This window comes from Alexandromys fortis, unplaced genomic scaffold (genome assembly GCF_014885135.2).
Source record: "Alexandromys fortis isolate MF-2015 unplaced genomic scaffold, M_Fortis_MF-2015_v1.1 scaffold_283, whole genome shotgun sequence".
NCBI lineage: Eukaryota > Metazoa > Chordata > Mammalia > Rodentia > Cricetidae > Alexandromys > Alexandromys fortis.
In genome coordinates, this window is record NW_026068164.1 from 1,003,580 (window position 1) to 1,024,770 (window position 21,191).

Consider the following 21,191-nt stretch of genomic DNA (forward strand, 5'->3'; position numbering starts at 1 on the left):
AAAAAAAAAAAAAAAAAAAAGTTTAATTAAAATCTAGTCATGCCATTCATTCCCTGGTCTTTATGACTTTCATCTACTATAAAAACAAAATCACTGATTTACAATGTAACTTTTTACTTTAAAAAAACGTACAAAACAAAAATAGGGTCATCAATCAACTAAGCAGCATTCTTGCCTCTGCCTCCTAAGTGCCAGAATTACAGATGTGAGCCATCTCAGGCTTTATCCTTTAAAAAGGCCCCACTCATCTTAGCCTCCATTCAGATCACTCTTCACTTCCTGCTAGTCCCCAGGTAAACCATATCCCACCTAGAGCAGTCCCCTAGCACCTGCTGTCCCTCCTACCACATCCCTCTCCAGAACTCGGCTCAGTCTCTATTATTTCACCCAAGAACAGCCCTGCCCTAAAGTTAGTGTGCACACTTGGCAGAATCATTTAGCTACATAAGTCCTAGGGCGAATACCATGACTTACTTAGCAAAGGCATACTATTAAAATATTGTCATTTTTCTTCGGCTTTGTATCCCTCATACCTAGCACAGGGCCTGGCCTAGACAGAGCAAATGATTAGTAGGTATTTTGCTTGTTTGTTTTTTGGGATAGGGTTTCTGTGTGCAGCCCTGGCTGTCTTGGAACTTAACTCACTAGATCAGGCTGTCCTCAAACTCAGAGATGCGCCATCCTCCTCAGCCTCGTGAGTGCTGGGATTAAAGGTGTGCGCCACCGCCGCCCAGCGACTACTAAGTATTTACTGAACAACCAAAGGCGTGAATGCTAACTCATTGACTAGAAGGCTCCTTCCACTGCTGCCACGGCACCTGACTGAAGTGCCTGGCCTCTGGCTTGACAACAAAGCCCCATGCTTCCTCACCAGTCGTCACCCACATTGAAGGCGTTCAGGCTCTTGGTGAAACCCTGCATGTTGGTGGGGCTGACCCTCTGCAGGAAGTCGATGTAGTCCTCCGAATGGAAGCGGCACATGTCATGCTGGGAGGCCTGGTAAGGCTTGAAGACCTGGGGAGGGAAACAAAAGGGAAGTTGTTCCTTTGAGCACTGCCTAGGTACTAGCTGGATTTCCATACTGCCCTAATCTTATCTGTGGGCCAGAGTTTCTCTCAGGCGGGGCCCAGGAGAGCTACTAGAGTGTCCAACTACGACAAGACCTCACTTAATTATAATCCTACCTAAACACTGAAAGATACTCCCAATACCATGATAGGTAACAACTGCCACGGAAACAACTACAAAGCAAAAAAAAGTGGTAAAAAAAGAGAAAAGAGTCCCTGAATTCCCAAAAATTTTCTGCCCAGTCTCAGAGAAAAAAAAAAAAAAGAATATCCCTTTTATCAGTCTATTTCTCTCACCTCATTTTTACTCTTTATCTATAAATTCTTAATTAAAACCTTATTACATATATGTGGGTGGGGCAGGTGAAGTCAGGGATAGCTTAGATGTCAAGTCTCTCCTCTCACCTTGTGGCTGTCAGGGTCCTCACTCTTTTGGAAGCAGGCTGAACCACCACTCTAACCCCTACACCTATAACCTCCTGGTTCCTAGGAGTTGAGAACGTTATCTCCCACTTACATTTGTGGCCCAAATAATAATAATAAAAGTCTGTTTCACTGCTCATTTGACACGTGGTCTTCTTACCGGTTCCACAATTCCAGGAAGGGCAAAACAGGTCTAGTTTGAATGAAACAACTGACAACAAACCCAGGCAGTGCTCTACCAGTACCTGGGCTGAGACCACTCCACCCTGATTCCAGCCCTGGAGACTGTCCAAAACACATAAAACAATCTTCCTACCCCATCCTTCGTTACTCTTCGACAACTCTGAGTGAAGAAGAGATGTTATTCTTGGCAAGCTTTTTTAAAAACAACTTATTTATTTTTATTTTATATACATTGGTGTTCTTCCTGCATGTATGTCTGTGTGAGGGTATCAGATCCCCTGGAACTAGAGCTACAGAGCTGTGAGCTGCCATGTGGGTGCTGGGAATTGAACCCCTAGTCCTTTGGAAGAGCAGCCAGTGCTCTTAACCACCTAGCCGTCTCCCTAGCCCCAGGGCAAGCTACTTTTATCAAGACCCCTGAGGAGCACTTCACCTCCTTCCTCCCTGCAGCCCAGCCTCTCCTCCCTTCCCAGCTCACTTCTCCTGGCCCACATGCCTTTCCCAGTCGTGGGTCCCTCTAAACTTATCTCTTCTCTCAAACTCAGATTCTTTTCTCTGGGTTTTTCACCATGGGATCAAATCTATGAAATGTATGACAATCTAACTAAAATCCAAAGTCCTAAACCAAAGATTTATTATCCTTAGTGGGGGTAGAGGTGGAGATACAAACAATGGTTTGAATATTGGGCAACACTTTTTCTTTCCTACAAAATGGATAAAAAGGACACACAGATAATTTTAGGGGGTTCACAGACTTGCACTAATACTACCTCACTCTTCTCTACACCCAAACCACTGCCTGTGTCTGATTACTTGTTGAATATCTTCACAGTACATAAGGGCCAGGCTTGCTATTGTCCCATTTCACAGCTAGAAATTCCAAGCTGGGGAGAAACAGTACCTATATAACATGGGAAATGGAGAGTTGGGCAGAACCATATAGATACATCCTATAATAAAAAGTAAATTCCCACCAGGCAGTGGTGGTGCACACCTTTAATCCCAGCACTCAGGAGTCAGAGGCAAGTGGATCTCTGAGTCAGAGGCCAGTCTGGCCTACAGAATGAGTTTCAGGACAGCCAAGGCTACACACAGAGAAACTTTGTCTCAAAAACAAAAACAAACAAACAAAAAAGTAAATTCCCAGAACATATTCTCTACACATATACACCACAAAATGTAGAGTTGTCCCCAAGAGTTGTCCTTTCAGGTAAAGGACACAGGACAAGGAGCAGGAATTATGGGGAAATCTCACGAGAAAATATATTCCCAGCCCTCATCTTCAGTTCTGCACCGTTATCCACTCTACAAGACAGAGGGACTAGAGGCATATTTCTGTGGCAAAACACTCACTTAACGTGTGAAACCCTGGATTCAATCCACCAACACGTAAACTAAATAAAACGAGAAGGAACAAAACTGTCTTCAAAGGGTCCCCCTAACCCCAGGCCAGAGGCTGGTCTGTCCTCAAGTTAAAAGGGAGTCTCACCTAAGGACAAAAATGTGTCTCCATTAAGTCGGGGAACACCCTCCACTCAGTACCACCACCACTACTACACATAGGGGACATAGGGAATGTCCCGTGTGCCTTCTATCCTGCTCCCCCTCCTCTAGGGGTAGGTTGCACCTGATATGTCCAGTCCACCTAGCCTAAGGCCGCAGCTCATTCCCTGGCCCAAACCCCCACAGAAGTGGCAGGACTCACGATCATCTTCTTATAGAGACCATAATGCAGGACTAGGCTATGAGTCAATGCCAGGCGATGGGGCTTCATCGGGTGCCCAGCTCCTGGGGGCAGGGAAGGAAAGAGTTGATCAGTTCCCACCCCTAGACTTGCAGCCCTTCCCGCAAACCTCTCTTCCCGCACAACCCTGTGCCCTACCGTAGTGGAAGTTGCCCACATCGGGGTCGTAGAAATACGCCACCGTCTTGGCCATGGTGCTGGGGGACCAGGCCCGGTGCCTCAGCCGCCCGCCCGCCCGCCGCCGGCCGCCAGCCCCACCCCCGCCGTGCGTGCTGCGCAAGCACGCAACTTACCACTGCGGAAAGGAGCCCTCGGCCCCGCCTCCCTAGAGCACTCCGGGCCACGCCTCTTATAGGAGCCCCGCCCCTTATGGGAGTCCTGCCCCTTGCTTTGCTGTCCTGGCCCGGGTTCTGAGGCTTGGGTTCTTGAGGCTTGGGCGGGGAGCCGTGGCATTATTCATAAAGATACAAGGGCCGTTTCTTTTTGGGTGGGGGTCATATCCTCGGGAAACCGAGTCATCCCGTCCAGCCGCTAGCCCCAAACGGATCTTGGGGCAATGGTCCCTCTCTAGGAACCTTGGAAGGTCTGGCCACCCTGCCCCTCTCAGGCGCAGAAAGCCAGCTTTTCCCAGTGCGCTAGGAAGATTTCAACTCGTCCAGGAAACGAGTTCGGAGGGCAGAACCTGTGCCAGACGCGAGGGTTAGACCGGTGGCCAGAGCCCCTCCTGACCTCCCGACCACCCATGAAGACCCAGACTTGAGCCGCACATTCTTCCTCGGAGGGGGGGGGGGGGAGACCGCTGCGCAGTCACGCGCACATCTCACTCACACGCGTAAGGCTCACGCTCTCCGCCCCGCACACCTGTGCTCCGCCCCTTGGTCCCGGGCCCGCGACGCGTGAAGGCATTTGGGAACCCGGGACAGTTTCAGAGGTGCCCCCCCATCCCCTCCATTTCCCAGGCAGGAGTGGTCCGGAGCCTGCCGCGGCTCTCAACCGGTCCACATCCTCTGCCATCCTTCCCTCCCCCCCGTCTGCCGCGGCACCGGTATCCGCAGCCACCAGCCCGGAGCCGGTGAGGCGACAAAGGGGGGAGGGGGAGGAAGCAAGGGATGAGCTCCGGGAGGGCATCGGGGGCCCTGAGCCGGACGAGGACGCCCCTGGAACCGGGACCCGAGCCGGAGCCGGAGACAGAACCAAACCACCGGTACCGGGTGGGCCAGGTGGTCAGGGTGGGAGGAACCGAAAAAGAAGGGACCCGGGAATGCAGGGAGGGATGGGGGCTGCACGAGGCCTGGCTCAGGCTGGTGTAAAGGAGGTAGCAACACTGACTCAAGCGTGTTTTCTGGGCTCGTTGTCTGAGAATTTTGTCCCATCTTGTGCTGCAGTGTCCTTGGAAGGGACGGGGGCGCGGGATGAGCTGTAACGGATAGCTGTCTGGATGTCAGAAAAGTGGGGCTGGGGCGCAGCAGAGGGCTTTTGTAGATGCCGTCTGGCCTCCAGCCTGCGGCGATTATAGCCAACCAGCACCCTTAGTCCGGACAGCTCCTTGGTTCGGTAGGGGGTGGGGCGCGCCTCCTATTGCGGATCCTAAGATGCCTTCCTATTCTGCGGGTACCCAGCTGCAGCCCACTAAACCCAGGAGGCGCCCTGGCCCGCGCTCGCCCCCCAGGGCCTCATGTCGGAACCACAGCCTGGCCTGGAGCCGCCCCAACATGGGCTGTACATGCTCTTCCTGCTTGTGCTGGTCTTCTTCCTCATGGGCCTTGTAGGCTTCATGATCTGCCACGTGCTCAAGAAGAAAGGCTACCGCTGCCGCACGTCTAGGGGCTCAGAGCCTGATGATGCCCAGCTCCAGCCCCGTGAGTGAGGAGCCTAGAACCCTGATTAAGGCACCTTCCTCCCTTACCCTTCTCCCCCAACTTTTTCCGGCCTCCCTGGCAGACAGACCCAGCCCAAAAGACAGCTTTATGATGCTTTTTTTGAGTCTGCATGTAAAGTGAGTGACACCACCCCGAAATGGAGGCTAGAGAAGGGGTCCACTCATGGTAACCCTGGGACCCCATTTTCTCTACCTTTTCTAGCCTGATGCATGAAGTCATATAGGTAAAGGGATACATTTTCAGCCATCCCCCCCCCCCCCGGGGCCATCAGGTCATATTCCCCCAAAGCTGACTCATTTCCCACTTCCTTGCCAACCTCTTTCATCCTTCAGCTGAAGACGATGACGTGAATGAGGACACAGTAGAAAGGATTGTTCGCTGTATCATCCAAAATGAAGGTGGGTATAGGCCAAAAGCATGCTCCTTCCTAAACTGTATCTTGCCCTGACCTCCACCTCCACTGATTGCTTCTCCCTCTCCTATCAGCCAATGCTGAGGCCTTGAAGGAGATGCTAGGGGACAGCGAAGGAGAAGGGACGGTACAACTCTCCAGGTGAGCTGGAAACCTTGGAGTACCCGCTCTAATACAGTTTTCCCAAGTAACATGGGAGTTGGGGGAGGGGGTGGACAAGGCTAGCTAACCTATGGGAGAAGTTTTATAGAAACCCTTGACCCTTTGTTTCCAATCTAGATACCATGCAGACTAGCATTCACCTCTGGTGTCACTTTCTTTGGTTAAGCATTACTCTCTTTAGAAACCAGGGTGGAAAGGAAGAATGTGTGACCACTCATTTCTTAACACTGAATTTACTCAAGACAAAAGGAGTTGGACCCTGGGGAAGGTGGGATTTGGGGAGGATTATGTTGAGAGAACAGAAGAAATGGTAGGAAGGGAAATGGAAATCTCATTTCTGCTCCGTTCTCTTTTCTTCCTGTGGTCCAGCGTGGATGCCACCTCCAGCCTGCAGGATGGAGCTCCTTCCCATCATCACACAGTGCATCTTGGCTCTGCAGCTCCTTGCATCCACTGTAGCCGCAACAAGAGGCCCCCACTTGTCCGTCAGGGTCGATCTAAGGAAGGAAAAGGTCGCCCCAGGCCTGGAGAGACCACTGTATTCTCAGTGGGCAGGTGGGGATACAGTGGTCCAAGAAAAGGGAGATTAAGTTGGTGCCCAATACTTTCCTCTGAATGACCGAGCTACTGCAGCAGGGGTCAAGCTGTACCAAGTGTCTGTCCCACAATCTCAGAAGGCCTCCCTACCCAGGCCATAGAAGTTGCCATCAACCCCAGGGAGGGAGGTTTAGGTCACCTTTGGGCGGTAGTCCTAAGCTGCATTGTTCTCTTCCCGCCCAGATTCCGAGTGACACACATTGAGAAGCGCTATGGCCTACATGAACATCGTGATGGTTCTCCTACAGACAGAAGCTGGGGCTCTGGTGGGGGGCAGGAACCAGGAGCCAGTCAGGTGGCTGCAGGAGGGCAGCCTAGGACAGGGACAACTGCTACTGAAAGGCTGCTCCCTGAGGAACCACCCTCCCAGGCTGTAGCCACCCACCCAGTGCAGAACGGAGGACTCAAGGATGACAGCCTAGTCCCTTGTACACTTGAGGGAGCCCCTGGAACCTCTGCAGAACTGAACTTGGGCACTAGAGGAAGAGGCCCAAGTCCAGAACTCCTTAGTCAAGAGGCAAATGGACAGCCAACCAAATTGGACACCTCAGGTCAGCAGGTATGAAGACATGGTCAGAGATGCATTGGGCAATGGTGGACACACATCTTCTGTCCCTATGCTGAGCAACATTGATTATCCACCTCCTCTTCCCACTGAACACTTCCCCTTCTCTCAGGAGTCTCTACCACCAGACGCAGGGGGTATATGAGGCGAGTCTCCCTGAGCTCGAGATCAGGTAATCTCATCCTCTCACCTTCTACCTAAACCACCCAAACCCATCGACTCCCTGAGACCCTGGGGTGAACTACAGGCTTAGTGTGTGTTACAGATTCCTTGGCTGGTGGTGGGGAGTGGGAGTGGGCATAGAGGTTCTCCAGGAGTTAGAAATGGTCTCTGGAGAATTGGTCAATCAGAGCTCAAACAGGAAGCAACAATGTCCCCCTTCCTTTCTTCCAAGCCTCAGTCTTCACTGTGCTGATGGATACCAGCAGGCATTGCCAGGGTATGGATAGCCATGAAGGCTCTCCCCTCCACTGGACAGCACTGCTCCTCAGTTGAGGGACCAGCTCTACTTCTATCCGGAGTTACATGGTCCCAGGCTGAGGGACCTCAGGAGGAGCCGCTCCCAATTCTCAACCCCTCATTCTTTTTCCTTTCCCTACTTGCCAATGGGTTGCCTGGCCTGCCTTCCCCAAAATCTCGCTCCACATGCAAGAGCGTGGCAGCTGGGACCAGGCCCTACCCATGGTGGGCCCCTAAAGCAATAGCACCTTAGGCCCCCTGCCCTCTTGGCACAAGAGGCCCAGGCCCTGGCTTGGACTTCACGCCCTTTATTCACTGTCAATAAATCCACTCAGACCATTACAGTTGCTTTGCATCCTGGCTCCAGCTCCTTCTGACTTCCAAGACCTGCTCTTCTCCTGGCTCCAGGCCTGGTGACCCCAGCATTCGGGGTGGAGTTGGCCACAGAGGCAGGGTGAAGACAGAGATGAGCCAGAACCGTAAAATGCTTTAAGGAATGGGTACCAGCCCCAGAAATTTTGGGATATTTTACCACCCTAGATATGGGGTGATGGTAAAAAAAAAAAAATCAAAGGGGTAGTTCCAGCCCAGAGATGACAGAAGAACAATGTGGGATAGGAATGGGTTCAAATCCCAGAAATGGGAACAGGGCCAGCTTCTACCCCTGGAGGCGAGAGTGGACATGGGGGAAGATTGCAGCTTTTGCCTATGTCGCTCCAGATCATTGCGGGGGTGGTTTCTGTCAACATGGAGATAGGGGCAGCAGCATCACTGGGGGGCAGTGACTCCCCGGCCTTCAGGTGAGGGGATCTGGATGGCCAGGATCCGGGGCTTTGGCTGGTGGGGGAGGTGGTGGGCGCATCTGCAGGGGATATACATAATCAGTGCCCCAGAGTCCCTCTTGGGAATATCCCTGTCCATTACCTCAGCCCAGCATACAAAACAGGACCCATAGGAATGACCCTTCAGGACAGTCTTCTCCAAGACAGAGGCTCTTACCGGCCTGAGTCGAGGCACCATCATGTCCAGAGGTCCTGGGCAGTCTAGGACTTTGTCTAGAAATAGAAACCCAAAAGTCAGTTCTCAAGCTTTGTTGGGCTCTATGCTGCATCTCCAGCACTTAGGATAGTAATACTTTATAAATACTTGTTGACTTGGCAAAAAAATAATCACCGGCCTGAGCTATAAAATCCATTAGTCCAGCCATCCTCACATACTTAATGCTCTGTACAAAGGACCAAAGAAAGGGGGTGGAGTACAACAGCTCCCCTCAAAGTGGCTATTGAGAATCCCGTATCACACACATGCACGCGCAGAGGGGCGCGGGGAGCGCATGCCCCAATGCGACCTTATTCACAGTGAAGCAGGAGGGGCAGAAGAGATGACAGAGACTATAGTCAGGGCACGTGACTTGGAGAAGGTGGACATACTAGAGCATATCAGAAATGCTGAGTATTTCATGGTGAAAACTAGGGGGCTGGGGATATAAGGGTAGACATGCTTGCCTTGCATGAACAAGATCCTAGTTAGATCCCCAGCACCCCGAAAAATATAGAAATTAATCCGAAGATAAATACTATATCTCAGAGTTCAAGGATACTAAGAGGAAAAGGTACATTTTAGGAGAATGTAAGAATTCCATGAGAAAAGAGAGCTAATTTTTAAAATAATGATCTAAAATTACATCCATGTTTCCTATATGCCAATCACAGTGTTGTATACTCTTTTTTTCTTCTTCATTTTGGTTTTTCAAGGCAGGGTTTCTCTGTGTAATAATAGCCTTGGTCGTCCTAGAACTCACTTTGTAGACCAGGCTGGCCTCTGACTCAGATCCACCTGCCTCTGCCTCCCGAGTGCTAGGATTAAAGGCATACACCATCACTGCTCAGCGATGTATACTCTTAACAGACATCTTGGTTAACTCTTTTTTTTTCTTATGTGCATGAGTGTTTTGCTTACATGCATGCCTGTGCACCACATGCATGCCTGGTGCTCATTGGAATCAGAAGAGAGTGTCAGATCCCTTGGGACTGGAGTTACTGATGGTTGTGAGCTCACATGTGGGTACTGGGAATCAAACCTGAGTCCTCTGCAAGAACAACAAGTGCACTTTAGCACTGAGCCATCTCTCCAGCCCCTGATAATTCAATAAACCAGTGCCTTGCCCTTTACTTTCTAAAGACTATAAACCAACCTAGGATAGTGGCTCATACTTCCAATGGTAACACATCAGGAAGGCAGAGGCGGAAGGAGTGCTGGTTCAAGGCTAGCCCTATCTCCAAAGACTAAAGTATAAGAAGAAAAAGCCTAGACCAAGTGTAGATTTGACTGTGAGAACAAAAGTTTGACTGAGTAAATGCTTTCACACCAGGGCCCCACAATGTGAGAGAAGTCACCCAATTGCCAGTACAGTAAAATGTTATATCAATGAATGATTTATACACTCCTGAGATATTTCAGGATAAATCCCACTATGGAAAGGAGGAAAGCTATGGATTCACAAGAATTTTATAGACTTGACAGCCACTATTCAAGAGACAGGTGTTCCCAAAGCTCTGCAAATCAGGTTCCTCGCTGGAATACACTCCCATGAGTTTGTCCAGTGATCTGTCAGATGTACTTTTACTATAATGCTAGTGGTTCACAGCAACCAAGGACCAGACAGGTTAAGCCTTCCGCCTCAAGTCATACAATAAAAACAGACTAAGGAGTTTGAACCTGGCTCCAAATCCAAGCTCTCCTCCCCGACAATATGCCATGGACCTCTTACTGCAAGGTACACCCAGGGCGCACAGGAACAGGTAAGGCAGAGTCCAAACTTCGTCCCTGCCATTACTTATGCTTCAAGGCCCCAATTCTCTCTACTCACCCAGAGGCAGAGCAGGTGCAGCGGATCCTTCCAAGGCACAGGTGGGTGCAGGAGGCGAAAAACTGGGAGGTGAAGGGGATGGCAGCGTCTGGAGACAGGGTAGGCAGACAGTCATTCCTGGTCCATGGGAACATTTAACCAGCGTTTCCTCTCACCCCACTCTCAGTTTCTCTCCCATTTATTCTCAGTACCAAAAGCAGCCAAATGAGGGTTGTAACTGATAGATATTTCGGTAGCTAGTATGTACTGAATAGTTACTATGTGTCAGGTATATCATGACAGGGTAACACAAATTCAAACACTTCATGTGTCCCGTGGGGCTAAGGAGTTTCCCTCTGTCATCTCTAGTCACGACAGTAAGCCTGCTAAAGCAGCCGTTGCTTCTGTTTTACACACAAAGAAGGCAGCTCACAGAAGGTAAGTAACCACTCAAAGTCATGCTATGGCAATTTGTACTCAGGCCTATCTGGCCCTAAAAGTCCCAACCTTCTAGGAAGGGTGTCTTGGTTTCTCTTTTCCCTTTCCAGTCAAAGCACACAGTGAGGACTAAGCTACCATAGGAGGCAAACGTGGGGAGGAAACAAAGCTTTAAGATTAATATGGAGCATTGTTGAGGTGAGGTGAAAGGGTCACCCCAGAGGTTACTTGAGAACTGAGGGAGAATGAAGCGTCACCTGTTCAGGGTCAGAGAATTCAGGTGGCCCTGGGGGACCAAGCAGTTCCTCTACCAGTAGAGATGGGAAAACTCCAACACGGCCCCCAAATTCTCCCCTCCAGAAGCCATCATCCACACCGTCTTGAGCCCTGGGCAGCAGGCGGATGAGTGCCCCTTCAGGGAAGCTTAGCTCCTCTTCACTCTGCCCAGTGTAGCTATACAGGGCCCGGGCCAGGAATGCTACAGGAGCCCAGAAGAGAGGATGAAATGAGCAGTGGGCTGTGGTACATTAGCTCCATGCCACTCTACCCACAACCATCCAGAAAGCTGTATCTATCTATACCTATGGTCCCTGAATCCGTAACTTTCTTCTCTTACCTGTGGGCTCTGCTCCTGAAGGATTGCTGCTGCCATGGCTGCTCTCAGGAAGGGAGAGATCCGGGAAGTTGAGATATCGTTCAGGGACAAAGCCTGCTTCGCCATGCTGGTTCCGAGCCTGCTCACCCAGCAATGTGAACAGGTATCAGACTTGCTCAGCAGTCCATGACCTTGGCTCTTTGCCACTCACGTTTCTGGCATTACCTGAATGAGGCCCTCCACTGCCTCCAGTCCAGGGTCCCATACTTACCTTAACCCATTCATCAGCATCTCCTTCCTCGATGACCTCCAACCACTCACCCTCGGTGATAGTCAGCTCATCCTCACGTCCTGCCTGAGCCCCACAAGGAAGGGGTCAAGATTTGCCCCACCCCTGCCCATTGCCCATCTGAAGTTTCTATACCCATTCACACCTGGTAGCCAAATACCACATGTGCAGGGCAGGGGAGGGATCTGGTAGCCAGGGCTTGGGGGGCAGGCTCTTCAAAGAGCTCCCCAGCCTCCTCACATTCATCGAAGTCAGAAAGCTCAGCATCCTCAGCCTGGAGAGGGTAGAGGACAGATACTGTCTCAAATACTGCATGGATCTCCCACACGCCTCTCTTATCTCTAAGGGACACTGGGAATCCTCCTTCAAGGCAGTACCCCTCAACCAATCACCATATCTCACAATCAAAACCACCATAAGACAGGATGATACTAAATAGTAGCAACAACAACCATTAGGTCTATATATGCTTCATCTAACCTTCAGTATAACTCACCACTGTTTTGTATAACTATATTAACCTCACTTTACTTTTGAAGAAACAGGATCACAAAGGTTAAGCCATCTGCAAAGGCCACAAAGCTATTAAGTGGAGTGGCTGGCATTCAATTAACTTACAGACTGCTCCCAGAACCATGGTTTATTTTATTCATTTTACTTTTTTTTATTTTGGATTTTGGTTTTTTCAAGACAGGGTAGCCCTGGCCTGGAACTCGCTCTGTAGACTAGGCTGCTGGCCACAAACTTACAGAGATCTGCCTGCTTCTGCCTCCCAAGTGCTGATATTAAAGGCGTATGCCACTACCACCCAGCAGAACCATGGTTCTTAATCACCGTATCAGAAGTTTATTGAGAAACTAGGCAGTATCATCCCAGCCTCATGACAATCCTCTGAATTAAATACTGTGATTCCCATTTTCAATGTTCTACCTTCTAACAAGGAATTTTAGCCTCCCAATGTGCGTGGTTAGGGAAAAGGAGGTACTTACCATGGGAGAGAGATCCCTCTGGGACAGCCGAGCCTCACTAAGTCGTCTCTCCTGCTCCACCTCATCCTGGGCTTGGGTCATGGCTGGCTTCAGCCAGCACTGTACATCTAGGCCAGCCTCCTGTAGCAGGGCCAGCCGGGCAGCCCCTTTCACTTGGCTCACCTGGTGTGAGGAGGAAGAGATAATACCCTGGCTAGCTATGTCTACCCTCTGCTCCCCTCTTTTTCTCTACCACAGTGGAGGTGGGTTAGATGAGGAGGCAGGGTTTCAGTGGCTCTTGGACCAGGGCTGGGACTCACCTGTGCCCGCCGGATGTTCTCCCGCACTTCCTGGAGCCGCTGTTCTAAGCCTGGGGCTTCTCGCTCTGGAGCCTGCTGACGCCTCTGTTCCAGTCGCTGCAGGACCTGGTGAGGATGGCAGAGGTGGGTGGAGATGCTGTGGGCTAGAGCTTACTCTGAGCCCAGGACCTCACTAGTTGCATCACTTGCAATGTGTCATCTACCTTCCCTGTGAGGTAGGTATTATTATTGGCTCCATTTTAGTGATGAGGAAACCAAAGTCCAGAAAGATGAGGTCATTCCTTACCCAGACTTAGAGAACTCACAAGCAATAGCAGAGAATACAAACCCCAGTCTGTGTAGTTCTGAAAGCTGTGCTCTAACAGCTGAATCATACTGTTGTGTTAAAATTCCTTTCCCTCCTTCCTGACTGCCTCAATGTCCCCCATCTCTCAGCTATTCTTACCCACCCCCAATACCTGCACCCCCACCTCACCCGATGCCCATGATGCTGGATCTTGTAGTCCCGGGCAGCCCTGCTTGTCCAACGCTGAACCTCTTTCTCCAGGCCACTCTCTCCAACCATCCCTCCTGCTCCCCGCTCCAGGGCACACACCTGAGACAGCCAAGGAATATTTGAGGAAAACAAAACAGTTCTACCCTTCTCATCAGTTCCTTTTCCTTCTTCATCTTTTTAAAATTCTTTTTTAGGGTTATTTTATTTTGCGTATGAATGTTTTCCCTGCGTGTATGTCTATCTGCACATCACATTTGTGCCTGGTGCCCAAGGAGGTGGTGAGTCTCCAAGTGCATGCTGGGAATCAAACCCGGGTCCTTTGCAAGAACAACAAGTACTCTCAGCCACTGAGCCAGCTCTCTGGCCCATTCCTTCTTCATCTTGACCTCCAGTGTGAGGGACAAAGAGAATGGACTGAATGCCTTCGTCTGTGGACACAAGCATGTACTCAGGTAGAGACAGGCCCAGGAATGGAGTCAGAGTGAATGGCAGAGGTGGAATGTGAACAGGGACTGAACTTTGGTCTGAGGTGTGTTTGTGTTCAGACGGAGGTGAATGGGATTTTGAAATCCCCTGTCCAAGGCTGAACTACCAGATCAATACCAGAACAAGGACAATGAGACAAGGGGTCTAGAAGCATACTTACGTTTAGATTTGGCCTGTTTCCACAAGCACGGTGGTCTCACCTGATCAGCCCCTGCTGGCTGGAATTGCTGAGGTGGCGTGGGGGAAAAGACTCCAGGCCCCTGAAGAAACAGCTTCACATCTTGTTCCCAGTTTACCTAGTGTTGGATAATACACAGTCACTCACTTGCCATCCACCCAACCCTGTCTCCAGACCTTCTTGGAAGAAAGGTGAGCACTGCATTGGGTGGGAGAGGGGCTGGATTCCAATGAAAAAGCATAAAGCATCACTAGGGAGCACTCACAGCTCCAGTCCTCACCTGAGAAGTCACCTGTCCCCCATGGCGGGCATGTTCCAGGACCATCTCTGCAGCTTCCAGCTCCGTGTGGCTTAATAAAGTGAGGGGGTCCCTCAAGTATTCTGACAGCTCACTTACCAGGACCTGGAGAGAACCATAAGGTACCATAATATATTAGGTGCATGCAACCATTCTCCCAGGCCTCTAGTGTAGACTATCCATCCATGCATAGGGCATACACATGAGCAACAGGAGGAGACAAGAAACAAGACTGTTTCTAATCATACACAGTCACGTTTAAACCACTTCATAGTTTAAGAACTTCCACATCCGTTCCCTTTGAACCTCATCAGTGTTATGATGTGGGCAAACTGGGATTAACTCCGATGAGGAATGTGGAGTCAGATGTCTAGCATGACAGAGCCACCAAGAAGCAGAACCAGAGCCCATAGATGCATCTTCTATGCACTCTAAGCACTAGCACTGGCCAGCCTGGGAAAAAGGAGAAACAGGGATGGTGTCTGCATTCACTGAGGGCAGGAGTAGTCTGGATGAGTACTGGCCTTGAGCAGGGCTGGCAGTTCCTCTTGGTAGTAGTGGGCAAGGTGAGCATTGGTGGCCACCAAATTTAGCAGGTACTCGTTGCGGGCTGCTCTCAACTGCTGGGAATACTGGGCTGACTGGGCAGACAGCTAGGGAATGGAAATTAGAGTCAGCAGGGAGCCCTGAAGCATAGGAGTCCTTCCAAGGCCAATCTCAAACCCAGAACCAGAACAGATCTCACATTACTGAGTGTCTACTACATGCCTGACGCTACACCAAAACCTTCACATAGAACACTGCCTTAAAAACCCTCACATGGCATCTGCATGCATCGAAAAATGCAAACTGTGCCTTACCAGACCTCACAGGAGCTGACCCCTGAAAACCCTTTCACGAGTGTGTGTCTTGTTCTCTCAGATCGTTGAGCCTAAGTGACTCCTCAGCTTTTGCACCCACCATTCCTCTCCTCAGTAGGATCCTCCCCCAGCCGCCCCCTCCTTGGCACTCGGGCCTCCTGCTCCGTGAGATCTCCCTTCTAAATCGCACCCAACTATTACCCTTCATCTGACTATTCACATTCTCTCTGAGGATGGAACTCCATGAGTCCTGTTCTCACTCCATCCCCAGGGGTAGAATATTACCTAGCACGTAGAGGTGCTCAAGAATCACAAATAAAGGGACAAAGAAAGAAAGGTATTGTTTCCACTATACAAATGAAGAAAATGAGGGTCAGAGAATCCAGGGAGCCACCTGACGGAGTGCTTACCACATGCCTGCCAATGAAGCACTAGGAAATTTGGAAACCTAGGTTCAACCCATTCTTACTTTTATGCCACTGGACCCCCAAACACTAGGCTATAAATGCCTGTATTCCCCCAGACCTTGGTGCTCAGTTTCTGGAGGCTGGTCCGAGAGTGGAAGATCCCGTGGTCACTTCGGTTCAGCCTGTGCAGGCAAAAACAGTCAAGAGTCAAGCACAGTTGGGAAATTTTGATTCCACCCCATACTCCTCGCATCACACTACTCAGTCATCCAAGAGCCCACCTGGCCTGGACATCAGCTGCCTTCTCCTGTGCCAAGGCCCACACACGTTCTCGCTGCCCATAGAGCTTCCGACTTCGGCTCAGTTCCCGGATGGACTGCAGCACCTCAGCCTGTGCCCGCTGAAGACTCTCGGTCCCCTAGGGGCAAAGATACACAGCACCCTGACCCAAACCATGGCTTATCCTACACTGGAGCTTCCTTTACACCATCCACCGAGACATACCTTCCTAAGCACCTGCTCCTTGGCACTCCTCCCGGTGCCCCCTGCTAGGTCACGGTATCTGTCAGAAGCCTGGAGCCGGGTTTGGCCTCCAGCCACAGTGGCATCCAGAAGGCAGCGCCAGGCACCAAACACTGTCCTGCTCCTCCCCAGAGAAGGTATGTGTTGAAGAGAGAAACACTCCGCTGGTTCATGAGACCCCTCCCAACCCAACACCATGAGAGACAGAGTGTCCCCCGCCCCCCCCCCCCAGGAGCCTATCAATCGATCAGTCCATTAGCTCAGCCACAGGATCACTCATGTCTTCCACCCCAACCCACAGTGTCCTTGCTGGGTCAGTTCCTCTGCTGCTGCTGTGTCAGCGCTACCTGCAGCTCATGTGCCTTCCCCTGCTCATAGGTCCTCATTTCCAGACAGCTCCGGGGCTGAGCTCCCCATCACCTCCAGCTCTGAGCGACTCACCTGCTGTCGACTTCCCCGCTCCGCTGCCCTTCCCTCTTCAGGAATGGCCCAGCCAGCTTCTGGAGTGCCTGGCGAGAAAACCACCATATCTTTTATGAAGACCCACCCCAACTGGGGGAGAATTTCAAACCAGGGTCTAGAATACCACTCTTGGGCTATACGACATATACATTTCCAAAATGCCTTGTATTCATTAATTCATTTAATCCTTATAACTATGTGTGGAGTTTGGGTATTATTGGTACTATTCCCATTTTACAGAGGAAAAAAATGAGGCCAAAAATACTAAATAACTTGTCCAGGATCATGCAGATAAGTAAGTAGCAGAGAAGGGTTTGACACAAATCTCACAGATTCTAGATATTTGTTCTTTTAAAAATTTTTTTTGCAAAATCATTTGTTCTAATCAACTCACAAATTAAAAAACATTACACTGTTATTTGGTCTTGACCACAGTTAGGAGGGGAGGGCACTGCTGCCTGTGGAAAGGAATCTAGAACAAGAGGGAAGGTCCAGACAGGAGTCCCATACCTGGCCATACTCCCGTTCAATGGCTGCCCTCTGCTTGCTGTAGGATCTGTGGAGGTTGAGAGTGAGTGGTTACTGTTTGTTCCTGTTCTCCTACACTCAATACTTCCCTCAGCTTGAGCAGGAGGAAGAGGAAACCAGCCCAGAGAGTGACTACGTCCAGAGGGACTGGGTCTGAAAGATGAGAGTCCTTGAGATCACCTCTGGCAGCTGCAACCCAGGTCAGCCGCACCTTACTGCTCAGAGCCCCAGAAGGATCCTCCCACTCCTGGAGGACCAACTGTGGGCCTGGAGGTGAGAGAACTGAGAAGATTCGGTGTCTGCCACACTTCCAACAGGTCTGGAAGAGGAAGGGGATTGTGTTCTGTTTTTGATTGTGGGGGTGAGGAGAGTGATGTGGGATCAAGCCGTTTGAGGAAGGGGCTCTCTGTTTATGAATATAGCCTCAATATCTGAGGAAGCAGGCCTAAGGTGAGGGTCATGAATGGGTAGGCCAGCTCCGCCTGATAACGCCCAACCCTGGCAGATGGAAGCCGAGGAAGGAGTGGCTCTCGATCCTGTGAAGATGGAGTACGTGAACGTGAGGGGTCTGGGGCTACCTGATATCCTCCAGCAGATCCGCCTCCCTCTGTTGCCGGGTCTGAAGGATGCTCAGCTGCTCCAAAAAGCGAAGTTTCACCTCCTGGGCTGGCTTCACCTGTAGGATTAAAAAAGAGATGAAGATCCACAGCCTTGTACCCTACTCCGGCGTGGGGACCTACAAAACACCATACAGGGAGCGGTGAGGGGGCGGGGCCCGAGAGAGGTTGGGCTATTTCATCGGTTTCTTCGGTGTTAGGCTTTGACCTCCTTGCCACTCCCTGTGTTCCACCCCGAGTCGAGTGTCCGTAGGCTCCCTCCGCTCCCCAAGACCCCCCAGGAAGTCCTCTTTCCCGGGCAAATCTCACTTTTCGGGGCGGCGGCTGCATCTCGGATCCAGCAAAGGCGGCCAGACAGTCCACTCCGGAACTCGAGGAGGCCACGCCCACGACAAGGCCCCGCCCCGGAGTTGGCCCGCTCCGCCCACGCTCGTCAAACTGCGCGCCGGGCGCGGAAGCACACAGGGGCAGCAGAGGAACTGAACCTGTTATTGCTACCACTACCCCGGAAGGGTCCCGGCCGCGGGGCGGACGCAGCGTGCGCCTGGCGCTAGGGAGAACCTCGGGCTTCTGAGTCAAGACGCCTGGCTTCTATTTCTAGTATAGCCACTGATTCAGCCTGTAATTATTTCTGGTCATTCATTTACATATGCCTATCACCAGTCCCGACACTAAGTGAAGACCAGGTGACCAGGGAAACTGAGTCACTGAACACCTGAGCGAAGATGCCTCTGACAAAGGGAGACACCTTTTCCTAATCCCTGCAGAACTGGAAATGCTAGCGTGAGAGGGATAAGATGTACGCCCGGAGCCCGCAGAAACCAGTACAAAGGAAAAGCCGGGTACATCCTGGGCTCCAGTAGGCACTAATGGTATCAGTGAAGGGGTGTGTACCCTGGAAAGCCCTGTCATCATTTTGGGTCTTTATGCCCCCCCCCAGTTCACCAATTTTAGCGTGGTGTGTGTGTGTGTGTGTGTGTGTGTGTGTACATGCATGCCAGCGTAGATCAGCGGGACAATCTTGTGTGTTGATCTTTTCCTTCCACCTTGTTTGACACAGGGTTTCTTTTGTTTTTCTTCTGTGTATGCCAGGCTAGCCAGCTTACAGACTTCGGAGGATTCCACTAGCACTGGAATTACAGGCACTGGCACTACAAGTCCAGCTCTTTTATGAGTTCTAGGGATTTGAACTCAGGCCTTCACACTTACATAGCAAGCACCAGCCCCATAGTGTGCACTAAATTTATTTTACCCCACAATCCCTCCATCAGTAAGATACAGGTTCTACTGCAGAGCACACACGGGGTGGGAGGGGTGACATTCCTAGTAATCTATTTCCCTCAAATTCCAAGACCACCACCCCACTCCAAGACTTAATTGTTAGTTTTCCGGTCTAACATCCAGACTCCTTGCTTCCTGCTTTTTCCCATAACCCACTGTTTCTACGGTGGCCAGTGACTGAAAAGAGAGTTAACATCATTTTATGCTTAAAATGTAATTGCTTCCCAGGAAAACCCAAGTGCCTACAATCCAAATAGAATAGAGGCTACAAGGATGTGATGATTGGCCCCTGCAAGAAGCATTATCTCCTCTTGTCGTTCTTGAAAGAAGAGACACAACCCACAACAACCTGAGGAATTCCTCTAGACTTTTGTTTGTTTTTGTTTTTCGAGACTAGAGTTTCTCTGTGTAGCTTTCGCTGTCCTGGAACTGGCTTTGTAGGCCAGGCTGGCTTCGAACTAACAGAGATCCACCTGCCTCTGACTCCCAAGTGCTGGGATTAAAGGCATGTCCCCTAGACTTTTTAGGAGATCTCAACTCAGTCCAAACAGGGATCCGTGGCTTTGATATTGAAGGGATTTCAAGACCAGCTGGTATAAGGAAGCAGAGTTGGAAATTTTATTCAAGATATTTTAATATAGGTTAAAGCACAAGAGTGAAGAAAAAATCCAATCAGAAGAAAGTAAGACACATTCAGGTAGGAGAGGTGGTGGTATGTGTTTCCCGAGGGAGCGTAGGGGAAAGAGTATTTGTACCCACTTGTGGATATGGGCTCCTCAAGGGAGTGCAAGCAATTAATTTGCCTTAGCACTAGCCATGTTAGTGGTTCTGGTGGTTTTGGTGGTTCTCAGATTACATCTTTTCCTTTGACTTTTTTTTGTTTTGTTTTCTGAGACAGGGTTTCTCTTTGTAACTGCAGGGGCTATCCTGGAACTCACTTTTGTAGGTCAGACTGACCTTGAACTCACAGAAGCCCACCTACCTCTGCTTCCCAAAAGCTGAGATTACAGGTGTGCACCACCGTGCCCAGCTCTCAGATTACATTTTAAAGGATTGCTAGGAAGTCTTTTTTTCTTTTCCTTCTATCTCTTTTGATAAGAGAGACAGATAGAATTCTAAAACAGTAAACTCAAAAGCCACTAGAGCCGCACAAAGGATATATTACACATTCTGTCCTTGTCAATGGAAGTTTCAGTGAAATTCCTAGCAGGTTTACAGCTGGGAAGGGAGAAAGGCCTCAAGCAATTAATTGTACTGGGATTCTTGTTGTGTCACTTGCAAAGGCTTTAGCCAGAAGCTCTGCTGAAGGGTTCCTCTCTGCCTTCTCATATCCTCCAAATTTTCCCCTATTTTTTTTTAATTTTCTTTTTCTTTTTTTTAAAGACTTCCAGGCAGGATTCTTTTTTATTTATTTTTTATTATGTATACAACATTCCTTCCATGTATGCCAGCAGGCCAGAAGAGGGAGGGCATCAGATCTCATTATAGATGGCTGTGAGCCACCATGTGATTGCTGGGAATTGAACTCAGGACCTGTGACGGAGTAGTCAGTGCTCTTAACCTCTGAGCCATCTCTCCAGCCCTTAAATTTTATTATTCAAGACAGGGTTTCTCTGTAGCTTTGGAACCTGTCCTGGAACTAGCTCTTGTAGCCCAGGCTGGCCTCGAACTCACAGAGAGCCACCTGCCTCCGCCTCTTGAATGTTTTTTGAGACAGAAAGTAGCCATGTAGCCTTGGTGTCCTGGAACTTACTCTGTAGACCAGGTTGGCTTTGAACTCAGTGACCCACCTGCCTCTGCTCCCAAGTACTGGGACCAACGGTTTGTCTCACTATGCTTGCCTTTCCCTATCTAGTCTCTCCTGCTACCCAGCCTCTGCTCCAGCTGCTGCCATCCGCCCACCAGGCCAAGGCCTCTCCTGCTGCACTGCACATGACGCCTGCTCCTGCTGCCTGCTCCTCGCGCTCCCCTTATCCAGCTCCTTGCCTCTGTTTCTGCTCCTCAGGCATTCATTCATTCATTCCCACTCACCCAGTGTAAAGGCCCCATCCACATCACTCAAGTTCTTGCTCAGATTCTTTGAAATGCCAAACTCACCTGTGTGTA

General features: G+C 50.3%; 3 protein-coding genes across 4 annotated transcripts in view; 1 reads left to right on the forward strand and 2 right to left on the reverse strand.

Annotated features, from left to right (window-relative positions):
• The window catches only part of Hdac3 (histone deacetylase 3), an 18,642-nt gene extending 14,944 nt beyond the window's left edge, over positions 1 to 3,698 (reverse strand). The window contains exons 1-3 of the mRNA XM_050127949.1: positions 3,556 to 3,698; positions 3,379 to 3,461; positions 872 to 1,014 (exon numbers count right to left, since the gene is read on the reverse strand). Coding sequence (XP_049983906.1) covers positions 872 to 1,014; positions 3,379 to 3,461; positions 3,556 to 3,610 — 281 coding nt within the window. The 5' untranslated portion in view covers positions 3,611 to 3,698. The remainder of the gene's footprint in view (positions 1 to 871; positions 1,015 to 3,378; positions 3,462 to 3,555) is intronic.
• A 118-nt stretch (positions 3,699 to 3,816) lies between these two features.
• Rell2 (RELT like 2) lies at positions 3,817 to 7,628 on the forward strand. Of its 2 annotated transcripts, XR_007589497.1 has the most exons (7): positions 3,817 to 4,621; positions 5,037 to 5,276; positions 5,630 to 5,695; positions 5,784 to 5,850; positions 6,241 to 6,426; positions 6,652 to 7,205; positions 7,428 to 7,628. XR_007589497.1 is itself a non-coding variant. In XM_050127950.1 (6 exons), the coding sequence occupies exons 2-6, from the start codon at positions 5,093 to 5,095 to the stop codon at positions 7,031 to 7,033; spliced, it is 885 nt and encodes a 294-aa protein (XP_049983907.1). In that variant the 5' UTR covers positions 3,817 to 4,621; positions 5,037 to 5,092; the 3' UTR covers positions 7,034 to 7,628. The 2 variants fall into 2 exon arrangements, 1 of the variants encoding a protein (XP_049983907.1); XM_050127950.1 differs by having other exon boundaries at positions 6,652 to 7,628.
• Positions 7,629 to 7,784: 156 nt separating this feature from the next.
• Fchsd1 (FCH and double SH3 domains 1) lies at positions 7,785 to 18,200 on the reverse strand. The gene is made up of 20 exons (XM_050127948.1): positions 18,114 to 18,200; positions 17,766 to 17,863; positions 17,170 to 17,215; positions 16,639 to 16,706; positions 16,180 to 16,315; positions 15,957 to 16,093; positions 15,794 to 15,857; positions 14,933 to 15,061; positions 14,391 to 14,513; positions 14,133 to 14,228; positions 13,426 to 13,545; positions 12,951 to 13,055; positions 12,652 to 12,813; positions 11,808 to 11,936; positions 11,645 to 11,728; positions 11,395 to 11,512; positions 11,036 to 11,256; positions 10,362 to 10,449; positions 8,492 to 8,547; positions 7,785 to 8,354 (listed from the first exon to the last, which is right to left on the reverse strand). The coding sequence occupies exons 1-20, from the start codon at positions 18,132 to 18,134 to the stop codon at positions 8,289 to 8,291; spliced, it is 2,067 nt and encodes a 688-aa protein (XP_049983905.1). The 5' UTR covers positions 18,135 to 18,200; the 3' UTR covers positions 7,785 to 8,288.
• Between the last annotated feature and the right edge of the window lie 2,991 nt (positions 18,201 to 21,191).